Source organism: Mesitornis unicolor, unplaced genomic scaffold (genome assembly GCF_000695765.1).
Source record: "Mesitornis unicolor isolate BGI_N332 unplaced genomic scaffold, ASM69576v1 scaffold4120, whole genome shotgun sequence".
Lineage (NCBI taxonomy): Eukaryota > Metazoa > Chordata > Aves > Mesitornithiformes > Mesitornithidae > Mesitornis > Mesitornis unicolor.
The window spans coordinates 75103-90088 of NW_010160115.1; the positions used below are offsets into that span (position 1 = coordinate 75103).

Below are 14986 nucleotides of genomic sequence, written 5' to 3' on the forward strand. Positions count from 1 at the left end.
GACCAGCTGGTGAACCAGAGATCAGCTCACCATGGATCAATGTGTGTCTGCTCAGGTGCTTCCAAATGAGGTGAGCTGCAGTAATTAACGCTACAGCCTTGGTGGTTCCTGGCATGTGAGATTTGGGCAGCTCATTAGCTATGTTAGCGTCATCCAGACTGCCCTGCCTACAGTGGGCAGAGTCTGGGGATGTGCACTGGGGGGCTAATACAAGACCCTATCCATCATCCTTCAGTCTGGGGAGACAACGACCTTGCTTTTTAGCTACCAGCATGCAGAAGTGCTTGGCAAGGCAACTGCATTTGCTGCAGCCTGGCTTCTCTCCCTCACAATGTCCGCGCTCCACAAATAGCAAGTTTCAGTATTTGTGCCTTTAAGGAGGGCTCTGATGTGGGAGAGTTAAAAAAGAAAACAGCATTTGGTGCATTTTCCAGCCCCGAGTCCCTCCTAACCCCATGGCTCTGCAGGGAGGTGAGTAAGCACCTTCGTGCAGAAAGCACGGCCAAATTGTGAGACGGGGGTGCATGACACCCTGCGGGGCGCCCTGCCATCCTTCCTCTCCCCCATCTCCACCTGCTATCTCTCACTATCTCTCTGATCTCCCAGCACAGCTCTCTCTGCAGGGCCCTGCTCTACATTTTGAGGAAACAGGTTGCAGGCAGCAGTGCAAATTGTGGCTTGTAACTCTCCCTTCAGGCTTTGCACTCTCAACTCCTCCCTCCTGGGTGGCTCCCACACCTGCTTGTGCATCACCATAATTTTCTTAAGCTGTGCTGCCGCTGCAGCACCTTAAATCTAGGTAAATCCCTTTCCCCCAAATGAGAGAAGGTAGCTATGTGTAACTGCAGCACCCAACACTGCCAGCTTCTCCTAGTCCCCAGCTCCCCAGCACCCTGAGAGCAATGCTGATGCTGCCCTCACGAGGAATGCCACGCACCCAGCCAGCAAATCCCATTTCCATGGCAATGCCCTCTTCCATTTCTGGTGCTGGAGAGGACGAGTTACACACTTTATCGCTTCGCGCTGCCAAAGCCGTGCTCCAGCAGCCTCGCTTGTCCTCGGAGTTTCTGCTGCACAACCACCACGTCATCGGCGCAAGTTATGCCAGCAGCGACGATCAAAATCCTGCCACCCTGAAGCAAAACAAAGCATCCGGTGACCCAATTACTAAGCCCTTTTCGGAGCTTGAGGACACTTCTTCGGTCTTGTGAAAGGCTGTCCTGCATGTCGCTCGATGACTGCTAGCCTTGTGCCTGGGTGATGAAATGATGTCTGTTGGGTGTTTGTCACCCACCAGAAACTTTGATTTCACAAGTCTAGGGTGATGAAATGATGCACAAAAGGGGACTGTTGTTTGTAATTCACACATCCCTTCATATGCTTAAAGATTTGGCCTTGTGAGTATGGGAGAGGCAGAGGAGAGAGAGTTGGGAGAGGACTTGGAAGTCCCCTGGTCATCTGCGATATCCAAGACAGCAAGGATGCATGGCAATTGGCAGTCCTCTCAGGAGCTGGAAATACAGGAGAAAAACAGTAAAATATGGGGGATAAAATGAAAGCATTTACCCCAGAAAACATTGCAGGAAGGAAAGCCTTCACAAGCTGGTGAGGTGCAACTGGAAAATCTTGGTGTCCTTGCTCAGGAGTCTTTGGGAGACTTCCCACAGCAGAAGAAAGGATGTCGGCCCAAGGGAGTCGCAGCACCCACATGCAACAGAGCAGGGCTTCTCCTGACACTCACAGACCTGAGCACCAGCAGCTGCAAGGCAGATTGGATAGGCAAAGCCACTCCTCACCACCCAGTCACCTGTCTCACAGCTGCCCCCAGCCAGGGCTGCTTCAGACTCTGCAGTTTCTGTTCCCATCCGCCCACTCTGACACCAGAGCTCAGGTGAAGCACCAGGGCTCCTTGCTGCTCCTGTGAGCCAAGCCCCAAGTGCTGATGCAGCAGAAAACAGCCAGCAGCAGGGTGCCAGCTCGATGTGTGTTTTCAAGCCAGACACTTGCAAGAGCTGTGGTGGGACCCAGCAAGGTCCACAAGGGCATGAGCATCTTGCTGGGTCTCCTTCACCAGAAGCATCCTGCCCAAAGGTGCAATGCCATGCCATCTTCTCTGCCAGTGGTGGGGGTCAAGGTGGGGTGCCAGCACCCAGCGTGCCAGGACTCCTACTCCAGCATGTGTGGAAGGCTGAGTAGCCATCTCCTCTTTCCCGTAGAAGTCTTCAGTTTTCCTTCTGGTGAGCTTTCCAGGTGGGAAACAGTCCCTGATGCCATGCAGCACCCCGATGTGCCAAACCAGTGCTCCTGGCAAAGAACGTGGCTGCTCCTCGTACCTCTGGCTGCCCACTACAGCTGCCTGCAGCACAGGGCATCCCAAAAAACGGGATTCCTGCAGCACAGAGACAAACCTGTTTCCACCAAAACTTTATTCTGTCATCAAACAGTGCATTCATCAACAAACAGCGAGACTCAGAGAAGGTTTCAAAGCAATACCCTATGTGTCTTTCCATCTGCAGCTGCTGAAGCAGGGAGAGGGAAGCACCAGAGATGAGCTTCCCCAGCAAAGCTGGAAAATGGGCTGAGTCATGAGTGAAACTGAAGCACGAGTCCCGTGCTCAGGAAGTTACATCCACGGTGAGGGCGTTGGTGCTGGCTTCTTCTTTATCCCTCTGCCTGAGGCCAGACTTGCTCTGGCTGAAGCCAGTGCCGGGTTAATCAAATCCTAGAGCAGGCTGAGCTGTCTCATTGCATTGTGCCTGTTGCAGAGGCATGTGCAGTTTCCTCCAGCCACATAACGTGACAATTCGGCGTGCTGCTGGGGATGCTCTGCCCAGGCACGCTGCCTGGTGCAGCTATCACTCAGGTCTGACGCTGTTTTGATATGACTAATGTTTATGTTTGTCTAGTGGCAATTTTTTTCCCCACTTTACAACAAAAACAGAAGCAAGAGAAAAAAAACAAACCACAAAACAAAACAAAAACAAGCATGCATCTCGAGTAACGGTGTCTTCCACAAAGTTTTATCTTCTTGCTGGGGGCTGAGTCACGCTAGAGCCTGCCCCACAGCTTCTTTTGGATAAGTGATGCCAGCTTGCTGCATTCAGTTAAAGGATGCTGTGAAGGCACCTGCATCCTCTGGTGCATCGCAGGGTACCCCAGCATGGCAGTGATCCTGGGAATGGCCACTCAGGCTGTGCTGGCCCCAGGAGGATATGGGGAAGCCAGCTAGAGCATTTCCCACCACCTACTGCCTGTTCCCCTGCCTCTGCCTCTCCCTCTGCACAGGGACTCTCGGCCACTTCACATCCTCCAATACCCTCCAGATGAACTTTCTAATTTACAGACATTTCGAAAAAACACTAAGCCAAGCAAAGGAAAAAAAAGAACCCACATCATATTTTTTCTTTTAATCAGCACTGATAATGAAACAAACAGAAGTATAAATTCCCCTGATCCCAAGCCAAGGATAAAATTGCAGCAGAAGTAAGGCTCTTCCTGATGTGTGTCCAGCTGAAAACGCAGCAGCCTCACAAGTCCGTGGTTGTCTCAGAAGGCTGGTGGGGAACGAGGGCTCCATCAGTGGCAGAAAGCCTCTCCCCTTCCTGTTTTGCAAAGAAAGAAGTAATACAAGGCTGGCTGGTGACCCTGTTTTGTCTTGTGGAGGATAAAGTACTTTACCATCCGCTCCTGGAGAGGATGTTTAGCCAAAGGCGCAGAAACTGGTTGATGTTGCAGAGCTTAAACCCCTGGCAATAAGTTAAATCCTTGGAGAGGTTTGCAGGTGCGGGTCATACTTCCTTCCCCGCACCCCCAGTTTTCAGGCAGCCCGTAAAACATGAGCAGTACAGAGTTGTGCTCTTCTCCATAGAAACAGGTAGTAAAACCCAAAATTCGGATAAGAGAGGTTCACTCTCAGCCCCAGGGCAGAGCCAGGACAGGAGGCGAGGGCAGGGCTCCTGCAGTCTCCTTTGCTGCCCGTGGCCATGCTGCCCTCCAGGGGGGCTCAGCTGGGCGAGCAGGGTGCGGTGCCTGCCTGGCCTCTCCCGGCCATGGCTGGGGGATGTGGCTTCCTCCGGGGTCTCTAGGCTTTCATGGAATTTGGTGAGTCAGGAACAGGATCTGGAAAAGGGCAGACCAGGGGTATTAGTCCAGCTTGCAGCTGAAGGGATGCGCTTTGGGAAGTGGCCAAACTCCACTTTTGCACAGAAACCAGAGCCCTTTCCATCTTCAAAGCCCTTGGACTTGATGTCCCACTTCACAAAAAGTTTGCAGTCAATATTAAACCCCATTTTCCCATTCACACCCTCTAGGCTGCCCCTTTCCTTCCCACCCCTCTCACAGCGGTCCCTGGTGGAGGCCCAGCATCACTGATCACTCACCCAGCGTTGGGAAGAAGCAGTCCTCGGGGCCGGGGGGTGACAGGGGGGTGCAGGGCTCGGAGAGCAGGTGCCGGCCAGAGTCGGAGGGCTGCCGGCTGGCCATGTAGGAGAGATGGGGTCGGGGCCGTGGCTCGGTGCTTGCCGGGGGGGCCGCCTCGAAGACAGGGTTTTCAATGCCCTGGGCGCTGCTGCAGGAGAGGAGAGGGTGTGAGGAGCGGGGATTTGAATTTTTATTTCTGGAGCTTTTTAATCCCTGGGGTTTAGGTTGAGCAGTGGGAAGAACCAAGCATGCCGGCTGGCCATGTAGGAGAGATGGGGTCGGGGCCGTGGCTCGGTGCTTGCCGAGGGGACCGCCTCGAAGACAGGGTTTTCAATGCCCTGGGCGCTGCTGCAGGAGAGGAGAGGGTGTGAGGAGCGGGGATTTGAATTTTTATTTCTGGAGCTTTTTAATCCCTGGGGTTTAGGTTGAGCAGTGGGAAGAACCAAGCAAGGGAGCAGGTTCAGGTGGTGGCACCTTGGCTGAGAGCAAGTGGGGAGCCCAATGCAAGGAAGGAAGCTTAGTGGAAAGGCACCACTGTTTCGAGCTCTCCTGGGGCATGGGGAGATGTGTGTCTTTGGCACAGGCAAAAAGAAAGGAGGCACTTCCCACTCGGAGAGAGGGAAGAGAAACAGCAGCTGCCAGGAAAGGAACAGGACCCAGGCATGGGTGCCACCAGCATCTCCTTTGCTTTGCTGGGCTGATACACAGCAGCTTCAAGGGAAGAGGAGGAGAGGACAAGACCCTTGCAGGGTTCAGGATGCAGACAGAGGAGATGCAAGGAAGTCAAGGGGAGCTGGAAGCATGCAGGTTTCCTCACCTCTCCATCCTGACGAGCTCATGGGCACCTGCCAAAGATAAAATGGTTGGCTGTTTTCTGGTGTCTCATCCACATCCAAACCTTCATCTTCCTCTACATTCCTCCCTCCCTTTCTCCCTTCTTTAGCATCAGCCTCTTCTTTGCTCCCAAACCTCCTTCTCCCCATCCTTGTCATCACTCTGTTTACTCCCCAGCCTGCCCTCCTCCCGAATTGAAAACACAGGCTCTGAAGAAGGGCAAAGGAGGCGCTGTCACTGGTGTGGGGAGAGGTGACCCTGGGCAGCAGCCCAGCCCCCACCTGTGACGCCCTCCTGGGTCTCTGCAAAAAGCTGCCACACCACTTGGCTGCCCCTGTGTTTGTCTGGACATCACCCTGTTAGTTATTTCCTCATCCCCTATGCCATAGCAGCTCCTGCAGCCCGTGTTACTCGAGTGTGCTGCACGGTTACATGGTGAGCATCACATGCTGAGATGCATGAGTTTTGGCCCAGATTGTGCCAGTGGAAAGTGCCTGATGGGAATAATCTATAGCTACCCTCATCCAAGACACCCCAGAAGCAATTCCCCCTGGGTTTTGCCTTCTCTCTTGGGTTAAATAGCATCCAGGTGATGCTCTGCAGCTGTGCCCCTGGTCTTGGCAAAATGGATGCATGAAGGCACATGGCCAATCTTTTCAGCCAGGGATGGATGTTGAAAGCACAGTTCCCATTTTTGTGGCTGGCATCGTGCCCACTGCTGCTGCAAAAAAGCACTTCTCCAAAGGGTTTGCTCAGAGCCACACAGGCGCCCACTGAGCTCAGTGAGAGAAACCACAGGGCCCCCAGCTTGCCCAAGACCTGATGAAATGGCTCTGCCAGTTAAGGTGGTGCCCCTTTCTGCCAAATTACTGAAATCACTGCTAGCCAAGCACGGGCAGGAGCTGGCAGCTGGCTCCACCTCGGCACTGCCTGGTTTTCTAGGGCAGTGTGGAGACTTCTGGCTTGCTGAGGTCCATTGCTATAGATATGTAAGAGGTCTTTTAAAAGAAGGGGGGAGAAAAAGCACAAATAATGCTTTTTCAATCACTTGGAAGGCAAAGCTTCTATTTTGGCTGTGTGATGGAGGGGAGAATGAGTAAATGAGCCAGCTTTTGCAGTGGACGGGGAGGAAAGGGCTCAGCAGAGAGGAGACCTGGCAGCATCTTTGCAGTCTCAGTGCCCCCAGCACACTCCTAGGGTGCCTTGCTGGCATGGTGGGTCCCCCTCTTGCCCCACACCCCTTGCTGGCAGCCTGCAGGCATGCCTGGCCTTTCCAAGGACAGCTTTGCAGGAGGCACCTGGCAGGACTTGTCTTTGGACCACCTTGCATGGTGCCCATGGGACTTGGGACAGCTGAACCAGCTGACCACAAGGGGACATGTCCCATGCCATAAAAGCTATGCCTACAGAGCCTGGGAGATGAGCTGGATGTCCCTGTCAGTGGCTGGCGAGGAGAGGAGAGGGTACGTACGTCTGTTGCTGACCGCTTGTCTCTGCTTATAAATCAGGACCAAGATGAGGGGCAGGCAGAGGATGCCCACAATGCAGGCGCCCGTTGCCAGTGCGGCAGCTGTGATATCTGCAACAGAGGAGGGGAGAGCTGAAGCAGGTAGTGGGGAGGGTTCACTTTGCATTTCCCTGGTTTCCTCAAGCCATATCAGAAGCATGGCTTGATGCAATGTGTCTCTCGCACACACAGGTGGTCTGCTCCTAACAGGATTTGCAGTAGGATGCGTTGCTAGTTGTGGAAATAAGCTCTGAGGCATCAGTTTAGGACCTTGACCAAAGTCCTTCATTGCTGGAGGACATCCCAAGGTCTGTCTTTGGTCTTCTGGATATGAGGAGAGAAGCAAGGGCCCTGATAAAGCCCTTTGAAGCCAGCAGAAAGGCTCCCAGAGATTTCAGAGGCCTGACTCTGACCCACAGCAGGCTCATGAAAATCAGGCTGCCTCAAAGTACTCGGACATCAAAGGGCTCATTACCCAAGGCCTCTGCTAACGAACATGTCTCTGGAGAATGCTATCCATAGAGGGTCTCCAGAAAGGCTGGCAGCCTGCAGGCACATCTGTGGCCATCAAGGTCTACGTAGGACAGCTTGTATCAGGGTCAAGGGTTGCCAACACCAAGGGCAGGTCCAGCTCAAGCCTTCTTCTCCTGCACATCCATCTGGGAAAGCAGCTTCTTGCTCCGGGTGTGTGTTTAGGGGGGGCATTTTTTTTCCATTTTCTATTTTGCCTGGCAGGACAGGATGCCCCAGCACTACTGGAGAGGGTTGGAGACAGAAGGCACTACTCATGAGGGAGTTTCCCATGGCTAGGCTGGCCCAAACCGTGCTGTGAATCAATTTTTGCAAAATCTGCCCATTTAGCAGGCAGCAAACAGGGGTAGACAGAGCAACCCACTGAGAAACCACCTGCACTGCTACGTGTGGGCACCTCCAGTGTCTAGACACAGCACTGGGGGAGCCTGATGTCTGAGTGCTCAAGCAAGATTTGGGTTTCCCCTGCTAGAGCATCTCTGCTTGGGGTGGGGTGGCACGGGCTGGAGATGGCAGCAGGGTTTCTGTGACTCTTTTACCGTTCTGCCCCTCCCCATCTGCTCGTGGCAACGGCTGCTAAATCTCCAATTGTGTTTTTTGGAGGGAGAGGTTCTCCTCAGTCTAAGGACGTGCCTGTTAGATGCACCCCAAGGGGACAACCTCAGAAATTACCCTCCCAACACCCAACCATGAGGCTGCATCTGGACACTGGTGTGTTTATGGCAAGCGGCAGTCATTAGGGAAATACACTGGCCAGGATGGCGAGCAGCACATTGGAGAGAGGGTTTTTTTTTTCCCTTTACCTTTGCTGGTGACAGTATGAAATGTGCAGTTCTGAAGCCCTCTTCTGCCTGTGGAGGAGAAAAGTCTGTTAGATCTCAGGGTATCCACTCAGGTACCTGCTAGCTGTGCTTGCCTTTGCTCACTGGTTTTGAGAAAATCAGACCAGAGCACCCCAAAAGCAAGAATTTAGTCTCGGGAAGCTTACATCGAGCTTCCTGCTGCAAGGTCCCTTTTGCCTTGCAGCAGCAGGACCCATCCCTGGCTATGCAGGCTCTCTTTTTTTTTTGGTCTAAAAGAGCAAGTATCCATCCTAACACTGCAAATCAAGGGCAGGGGATGCCTCCCCCTCCAGCTGGTGCCCCCCTGGGCAGCTCTCTGCTGTGCTGCTGCCCTGAGATTGTCCACAAGCCCTGCATCCCAAGCAATGCCTGCAGCCCTTACGCTCAGACTTGCCTGCCAGCTCGCTCCTGTTATATTGAGGTTTCTTTTCCTCTTTTGCAGAAAGAGGTTGAGAAAGATCAGCGAAACTATGTAGCATGGATTTTATTGCATTCCAGCCTCTTGATTTATTTTTTTTCCTCTTTTTTTTAATGTTCCAGTGCTCTCTGGCCCTAATTCAAACCTTCAACATCTGCTGCTCTTTGACTCTTGCAGCATGACTTGGACTTTCAGCATCAACACGCCTGGCCTCCCCAAGCCCTGATGCTGTACCCTAACATCCCCCACCAGCTCTTATCAGCCACCTTGCCCCCACGCACCCCAGCATGGATGCCAGGCTGGCAGGGCCTCCCCTTGCCCCCCTCACCTTGCTGGATCTGCAGCTCCATGAAGCCATGAGCAGCCTGCAGGGTGTGGGGTTTGCCGTGCTCCCACCTGACCTCCACGGCGTAGCAGCAGTAATTCCCACTGTCCTGCGGCGTCAGGTTCATCACCACGATGTGAAAGGCACCATGGTGGTCGGGGACAAACTCCACCCCATGATGGCTGGCATGCCCCCCAAGGTGGGATTTTTGGGTGCCGTTGCCCGACAGTTCATGATGCCTGCCCAGGTCGTGGTGCAGCTCCCTGTCGGTGACATTGCGGATGTGCTTCTTCTCGGAGCAGCTCTGGTCCCCGTTGGTGCTGACGTACCAGGTTTTGTAGAGGAGGTTGTGGCGGTCGGTGAGGGGCCCGCTGATCCGGCAGGTCAGGGTGACGTTCTGGCCCTCGGGACAGACGCAGAGCGGGTATGGGGTGGTGACCAGGAAAGCTGCTGGACCTCCTACCGGAGAGAAGGCACAGAGACTAAGTCAGACTCTGCAGCCCTGGCTTTAGCCCAAGTCTGTAGCAAAATTGGGGTCCCTGCCCAAACAAGCACTACAAACCCCACCACCGATGTTAAGGGTTGCAGAGAGCAATTGGAGAGAGTCAACAGTAGTCTGCAGGAAAAAAGCCTCCCCCCCTGTCCTTTGGACAAGAAAAACTCATGAGCTCCCCATATCCCAAGAGAAGGGAGATGGGAACCATAGCATGAGCCCTACACTTGCCCTGTAGCAACATCCCAGTGGGGCTGGGAGCACAACCTCACCCTAGAAATAATGCCCGAGTCTGTAGCAAAATTGGGGTCCCTGCACAAACAAGCCCTACAAACCCCACCACTGATGTTAGGGGTTGCAGAGAGCAATTGGAGAGCGTTAACAGCAGTCTGCAGGAAAAAAGCCTCCCCCCTGCCCTTTGGACAAGAAAAACTCATGAGCTTCCCATATCCCAAGAGAAGGGAGATGGGAACCATAGCATGAGCCCTACACTTGCCCTGTAGCAACATCCCAGTGGGGCTGGGAGCACAACTTCACCCTAGAAATAATCCCTAGAGGAGAGGCATGCCTTAAATACAGTTGAGCATCAGCTTTTCATAGCAGCAGACATGCAGAAGTTTGCCCAGAGATGGCAGAAAGGAGCAGTGTGGGGCAGGTAGGTGGGGGTCTGCCCCACCTGCCTGCTTATGGGGCACCAGACCTCTGCAAAGCAGGGCAGCGGGATATGGCTTGCCAATGAGGAAATACAAGTGCTGCTGAGCTGCAAATGAAAAAAGGGGGATGGGGGGAAGGTAGGAGGAGCCTGTGCCCCCCCACCCCTGAGATCAGCCAGGGAGTGGGTCCCACCCTGCTTGTTTTTCAGCCCCTTGGGCGGAGGAGGAGGAGGAACTGGCTGATGCTGGCTGCGAGGAGCTACTTGAAAATGAAAACGGTTTTCAGAAAGAAATCCGTGACTGCTGGTGGCTGCAAAAGGTGTAGTGAGAGGCCTGGCAGAGGCACAGGAGTGTGTTGTGGGAGGGAGGATGGAAACAGAGAAGCATACTGCTGCATTACTGGTCCCATCCCAGCACACTGATGGAGGGTACTGGTGGGGAAGGGAAGCTGTGAGAAAAGACTATATATGGGAGAGTCTTTGGTGCTCTGGTCCCACCATCACTTTGTGTTTGCAGAAGTGCAAACATCACCTTAGAAAGCTGAAGAGAAAGCAGATTGTGGGTCCATTTTCTTTAAATTATTGAGAAATGGATGTTCCTGGGCCTGGCTTGCAACAGCGAAGATGGTATGAGGACAAGATGTTGTTTTATTTTGGTAACATCCTGTTGTGCCGTTAGCTCCGCCACCGTTTCGCTTTGACGTTTTTCACTTGCTATAACAAGCGGGTGTCAATCACAGGCGGGGTGTGCTGCGCCTGACCACAAGCCATCCAGCCGGGTGAGAGCCTCCCATCACCAGGCAACCCAGAGAGCATCCTCCTCCCTGCAGGGTCACCACCCTGACACGGGACTCTGCTTGAGAGAGTGAAACCGAAAATTGTCCCCTGCGCCTTCCACCCCTCGTGGTTATTTATGGCTTTTAGCATCATGATGATCTCTAAGCCCTGTCAGAACACTCATGAAGCCCCTGAGTTCCAGTATCCTGTCTCCAAGGGTGCTTTGCGGGGAGAGAGGGGTTTGGGTAGGAGGTCTGCCCCATTGGACCCCCTCGGTGTGCAGCATGCGGTGATGAGGAGTCCTGCAGGGCCGGGAATGGTGTGACCTTTGCCAAATTGCTCTAATAGCTCTGGCTTCCTGCAGACACTCCAGCCTGCTCCACATGGCATGTTCAGTGGCACAGCACCACGGCTGCTCTGGGGCAGAGGTTTGTGTGGCCTGAGCTCATCGCTGCCCTGTTTCTGCTGGTTTTCAAACCCCGGCTGCTCCCCATCCTCGGGATGCAGTTGGGGCCAGAATGCTTGGCCAGGCTGGCTGGGTTTTGGCACACAGCAGAGGGGGTCCCCCACCTCCTTGCCGAGCACAAAAGGCACCTCAGATGTGTTTCTTGATACCTGCTGCAACGGGAAGTGCCCCATTCACACTGGGGGTCCCCCGGGAGGCAGGGGAAGGGAAGCCAGGGCTCTATTGGAGGAAGCCGCACTTCCAACACCTTGCAAAAGTGTCTGCGGGAGTCTTTGTTTTCCACCACCCCCTCCTCAACTTAAACAGAGCTGTCCCGCTCATCCCCGCACAGATTGCAGAGCCGTGCTTTCCTAAACCATCCAGCCTCCACCCCCGGGGCTTGATGGGAACCAGCTGGATGGAAAGTCAACACAGCCCACGCTTTCAGCAGTGGCGCCCAGCTGAAGGGAGGGGCAGAGGATACCACGTGTGCAGAGCCTTCAGCATCACCAACTTCCCTTCTTTCTCCTGAGCAAGGGTAGGCTTCCAAAAGCTATGGAGCGGAGGAGAAAACACCTGGGGAGGAGAGCTGGCATGCTCCATGGTAACGTTAGGGAGGTTGTTGTTTCCCCCCCAAGGTGTAACAAAGCTTTAAAGCCTTGCTAGACGCCAGCTGGTGCTCAGAGGAAACATCTTCTGTCAGTGTCTTTACACTAAAGCTCATGGATCTCAATCTCCCACAGGCACTCTAAGCCTCCATGCTCAGACCCCAAGTTTGGCTCCATCCCATCCCGACCAGAGCATTCCCTTTGAAGTCAGCGCTGCTGGCAAATGCCAAAGTAAAGCCAGACGCCTGGCTCCATGCAGCTCCGGATGAGACCTGGGGAGCACTGGACCCATTGAAGTCCAAGCCAGGAGCTGTTGTCTTGTCACCATCTGGTAAAGGTCTCAAGTAGGTGCCAAAAGCACCTCTCTCTGGCACCTTGGTATCTTTGGCTCCAATACACAGGGTTGCATCGGTGCAGAGAGCCTGGTGCAGAGCTGGTACATCCCTGGTGCCAGCCCCACTGCCTAGCTTGGAACCTGGGAGCTGTCCTTTCAGAGAAAACAAGATGCAAAAAAGTGCTGATGCTGAGGAGCCTGTGTCACTGCCAACCAACAGCCCAAATAAAATAGGATTTTGTGCCGAATTCTGGGTTGGTGAGCGAAAGCCTCTCCTGGCTGCTTCTGCTAACTTTGGTCCCTGCTCTGGCAAGCAGGTGTTAGGTTTACAGTCCTGAGATTTCTGGAAGTAATTTCCACAACATGTCATGTGTTTCCAGCCCAAGGAAATATGAGTGGGAGAGCTGCAGCCTTTGGAGGGGCTCACCCATTGCAGAGGAGGGGCTGCAGAGGAGGGGTTGCAGAGGAGAGAGCCACTGCTCAGTGCCAGAGCGAGGAACCCAGCTTTAATTCCTCTTTTGTAACAGCCTCACAAGAAAGTGCTGCAAGCTCTACCATCACTGTGCCATCATTATGCTTCAGAGTTAACAGGCAAGTGAGATGTGCAGGGGCATCCATACCTTGGCACAAGTACTTACAGCAGGAAAGAAAAAGGAGAGAAAAAAACTTACTGAAGATGCCAGATGCCTGTGTTAATGGCCCTCACCTCCCACACCCTGAGGAGCCTGATGGCTTTTCAGTGGTAGGGCAGCTCCCTGTGTACCCATCATGTAGGCCATGAGGAGAACAGTCTGGAGCTGGCGCAACCACCAGAGGGTCCTGCCTTGCTCCTTTTCCAGCACGGCCCTGGCTAGGGACAGGGTCACAACATTGAGTTTGCGCTTGGGATGTGATTTTGCAAAGCCCAGCTCAGCTGCCATCCCTTGGGTGGAGATGAGCTGCTTCCCCATCCACCTAGCTGTCAGTATCCCCAAGCCATGTAGGAGCCGGATGTCTCCAAGGTTCTACTTCTCCATCAGGCCTTGATAAAATTAGCCAGGGGTTCAGAAAGTTTTGGCAAACACATAGTTGCATGAAGCTCAGTTCCTCTGGCGGCAGGCTCATGTTGAATATCAGCATCCAAGCTTGTTGCATTGCAGAAGGTCTGATGCTCAGTCCCAGCACTTCAGATGCATAAATGAAATAATCCAAAGCCCCACAGAAATGCTGGGAATCACTCCCTGATGCTGAGAGGCTCAGATGAGAAGCAAAGCACACTTCAATCTGTGCCAGCCTTGCTGTCCCAGAGGAGAGAGGAGAAGGGACCCCCTGCCCCATTGCAGAAGGGCATCACTTCTCCTTGGGGATATGCCATCAGAAATCCTGGGCACAGTCACTTTCCCATCCCGGGACAGAGGGAGAAGTCAAGCCCAATAGGATGCTCATCCCCCGTCTGAGGGGCTGCAGTCCTTCCTAGCTTTGTTCTCTGACCTTTCATCCACAGATGAGCTGTGATTTTAATTGCCACTGCCCTCATTTGCTTGCCTGGCCCATACCCCTGGTACAGAAACGCTGCCTGTCAGGGCTGGTGCAGAGTCAGGCGTGAAGCACCCCCCCTCCAGAGCATCCCCAGCCACCTGGAGAAGCTGCTCAGCACGTCCCAGCAATTACAGAGGAGCGGAGCATCCTTAGAGGGCATCCCGGCCCTGCTCACACAGACTGTCTCTCTTCGCTCCCCTGGGGCTGATGAAAGGCTCCTTTCACTACAGCATGGGGCAGCTGTGTGGCTGGGGAACTCTGCAGCGCGGGGGCAACGTGCCGTGCAGGACTAGGGTGGCTTTTCCAGCTCAGGATCCCCAGGGGGGAGATGGCAGGGACAGGGGGTGGCTGCTTTCCTTCCACGCATGTTAGATCAAAGCAAAGGAAGAAGGAAAAGACCCAATCCCAGAGTTTTAAAACAGCAGCCGTCCTGTGACCCCCTTCCCCCGACACAACCAGCATTGCGTGAAACTCTGGCTTGTTCCCCTCCTCATTCTGAAATCACAGGGTGAGAAAGTAAATAACCCCCAAAATTCCTTGTGCCGAGGCACAGCCCTGGCCAGGCAAACGTGCTGCCCCAGCGAGGAGAGTTTCCTTGGGCAGGGAGAAGAGGAAAGCAACCCGGAGCTTACCGTGGGAAGCGAGCAGGCAGAGCGCAGCCAGCAGCAGCCCAGGCCGGGGGGACGTCACCTCCATCGCGGTCGGGGCGGCCGGGGAAAACTCTCCTCTTCGGAGCCGCCCGAGTGCTCTGAGCAGCCCCGCAGCGGCAGCCGGACTTGCACACACAGGAAATTTCATTAAGATATTCCACTCAGCAGTGGAGAGAACTGCGAGCACCCCCAGGAGGTGAGATGCAGCAGGGAACTGCAGGCGGCCGGGGGGAGCGGCAGCACCCCCACGGGGCACCTCAGAAGTGGGTGACACTTCAGTCCCCACCTGTTTGGACAGAACGGCTGCATCTGCTGGTTGGTTTTTATTCCTTACAGCATCGCAGGAGGTAGCTTAGAGTAAGCTGGTCCCCCTGCATGTCATTTTGGGGTGCAGGGGAGGTAGCTGAGGAGGATGCTTGCTGTGCCAGGGAACATGCTGGTGCTGGTCCCCATCTCTTCGCCAGAAGGAGCTGATCTCTTGGGTCCAATCTTCAGCTTGCTTTGTTAAAGTGCACTTTGCTTGTAATTATTGTTTTTCCTGTGTTGATGAGGATTAAGTGGGCAGAAGCCCTCCTGGGGTGAGCAGGAGACAGGTACAGGGAAAGGTAACTCAGAGTGGTGCCAGCTTGGGGA

General features: G+C 54.1%; 2 protein-coding genes across 2 annotated transcripts in view; one reads left to right on the forward strand and one right to left on the reverse strand.

The window, feature by feature from the left end:
* CDH23 (cadherin-related 23) overlaps positions 1-14986 on the forward strand; it is a gene marked incomplete at its 5' end in the record, with an annotated part of 106117 nt that overhangs the window by 71930 nt on the left and 19201 nt on the right. The gene's annotated exons all lie outside the window — the stretch shown is intronic.
* Positions 4082-14399, reverse strand: LOC104544038 (chromosome unknown open reading frame, human C10orf54). The gene is made up of 7 exons (XM_010188784.1): positions 14336-14399; positions 8880-9335; positions 8095-8142; positions 6725-6832; positions 5237-5264; positions 4380-4567; positions 4082-4119 (listed from the first exon to the last, which is right to left on the reverse strand). Exons 1-7 carry the CDS (start codon positions 14397-14399, stop codon positions 4082-4084), a joined length of 930 nt encoding a protein of 309 aa, XP_010187086.1.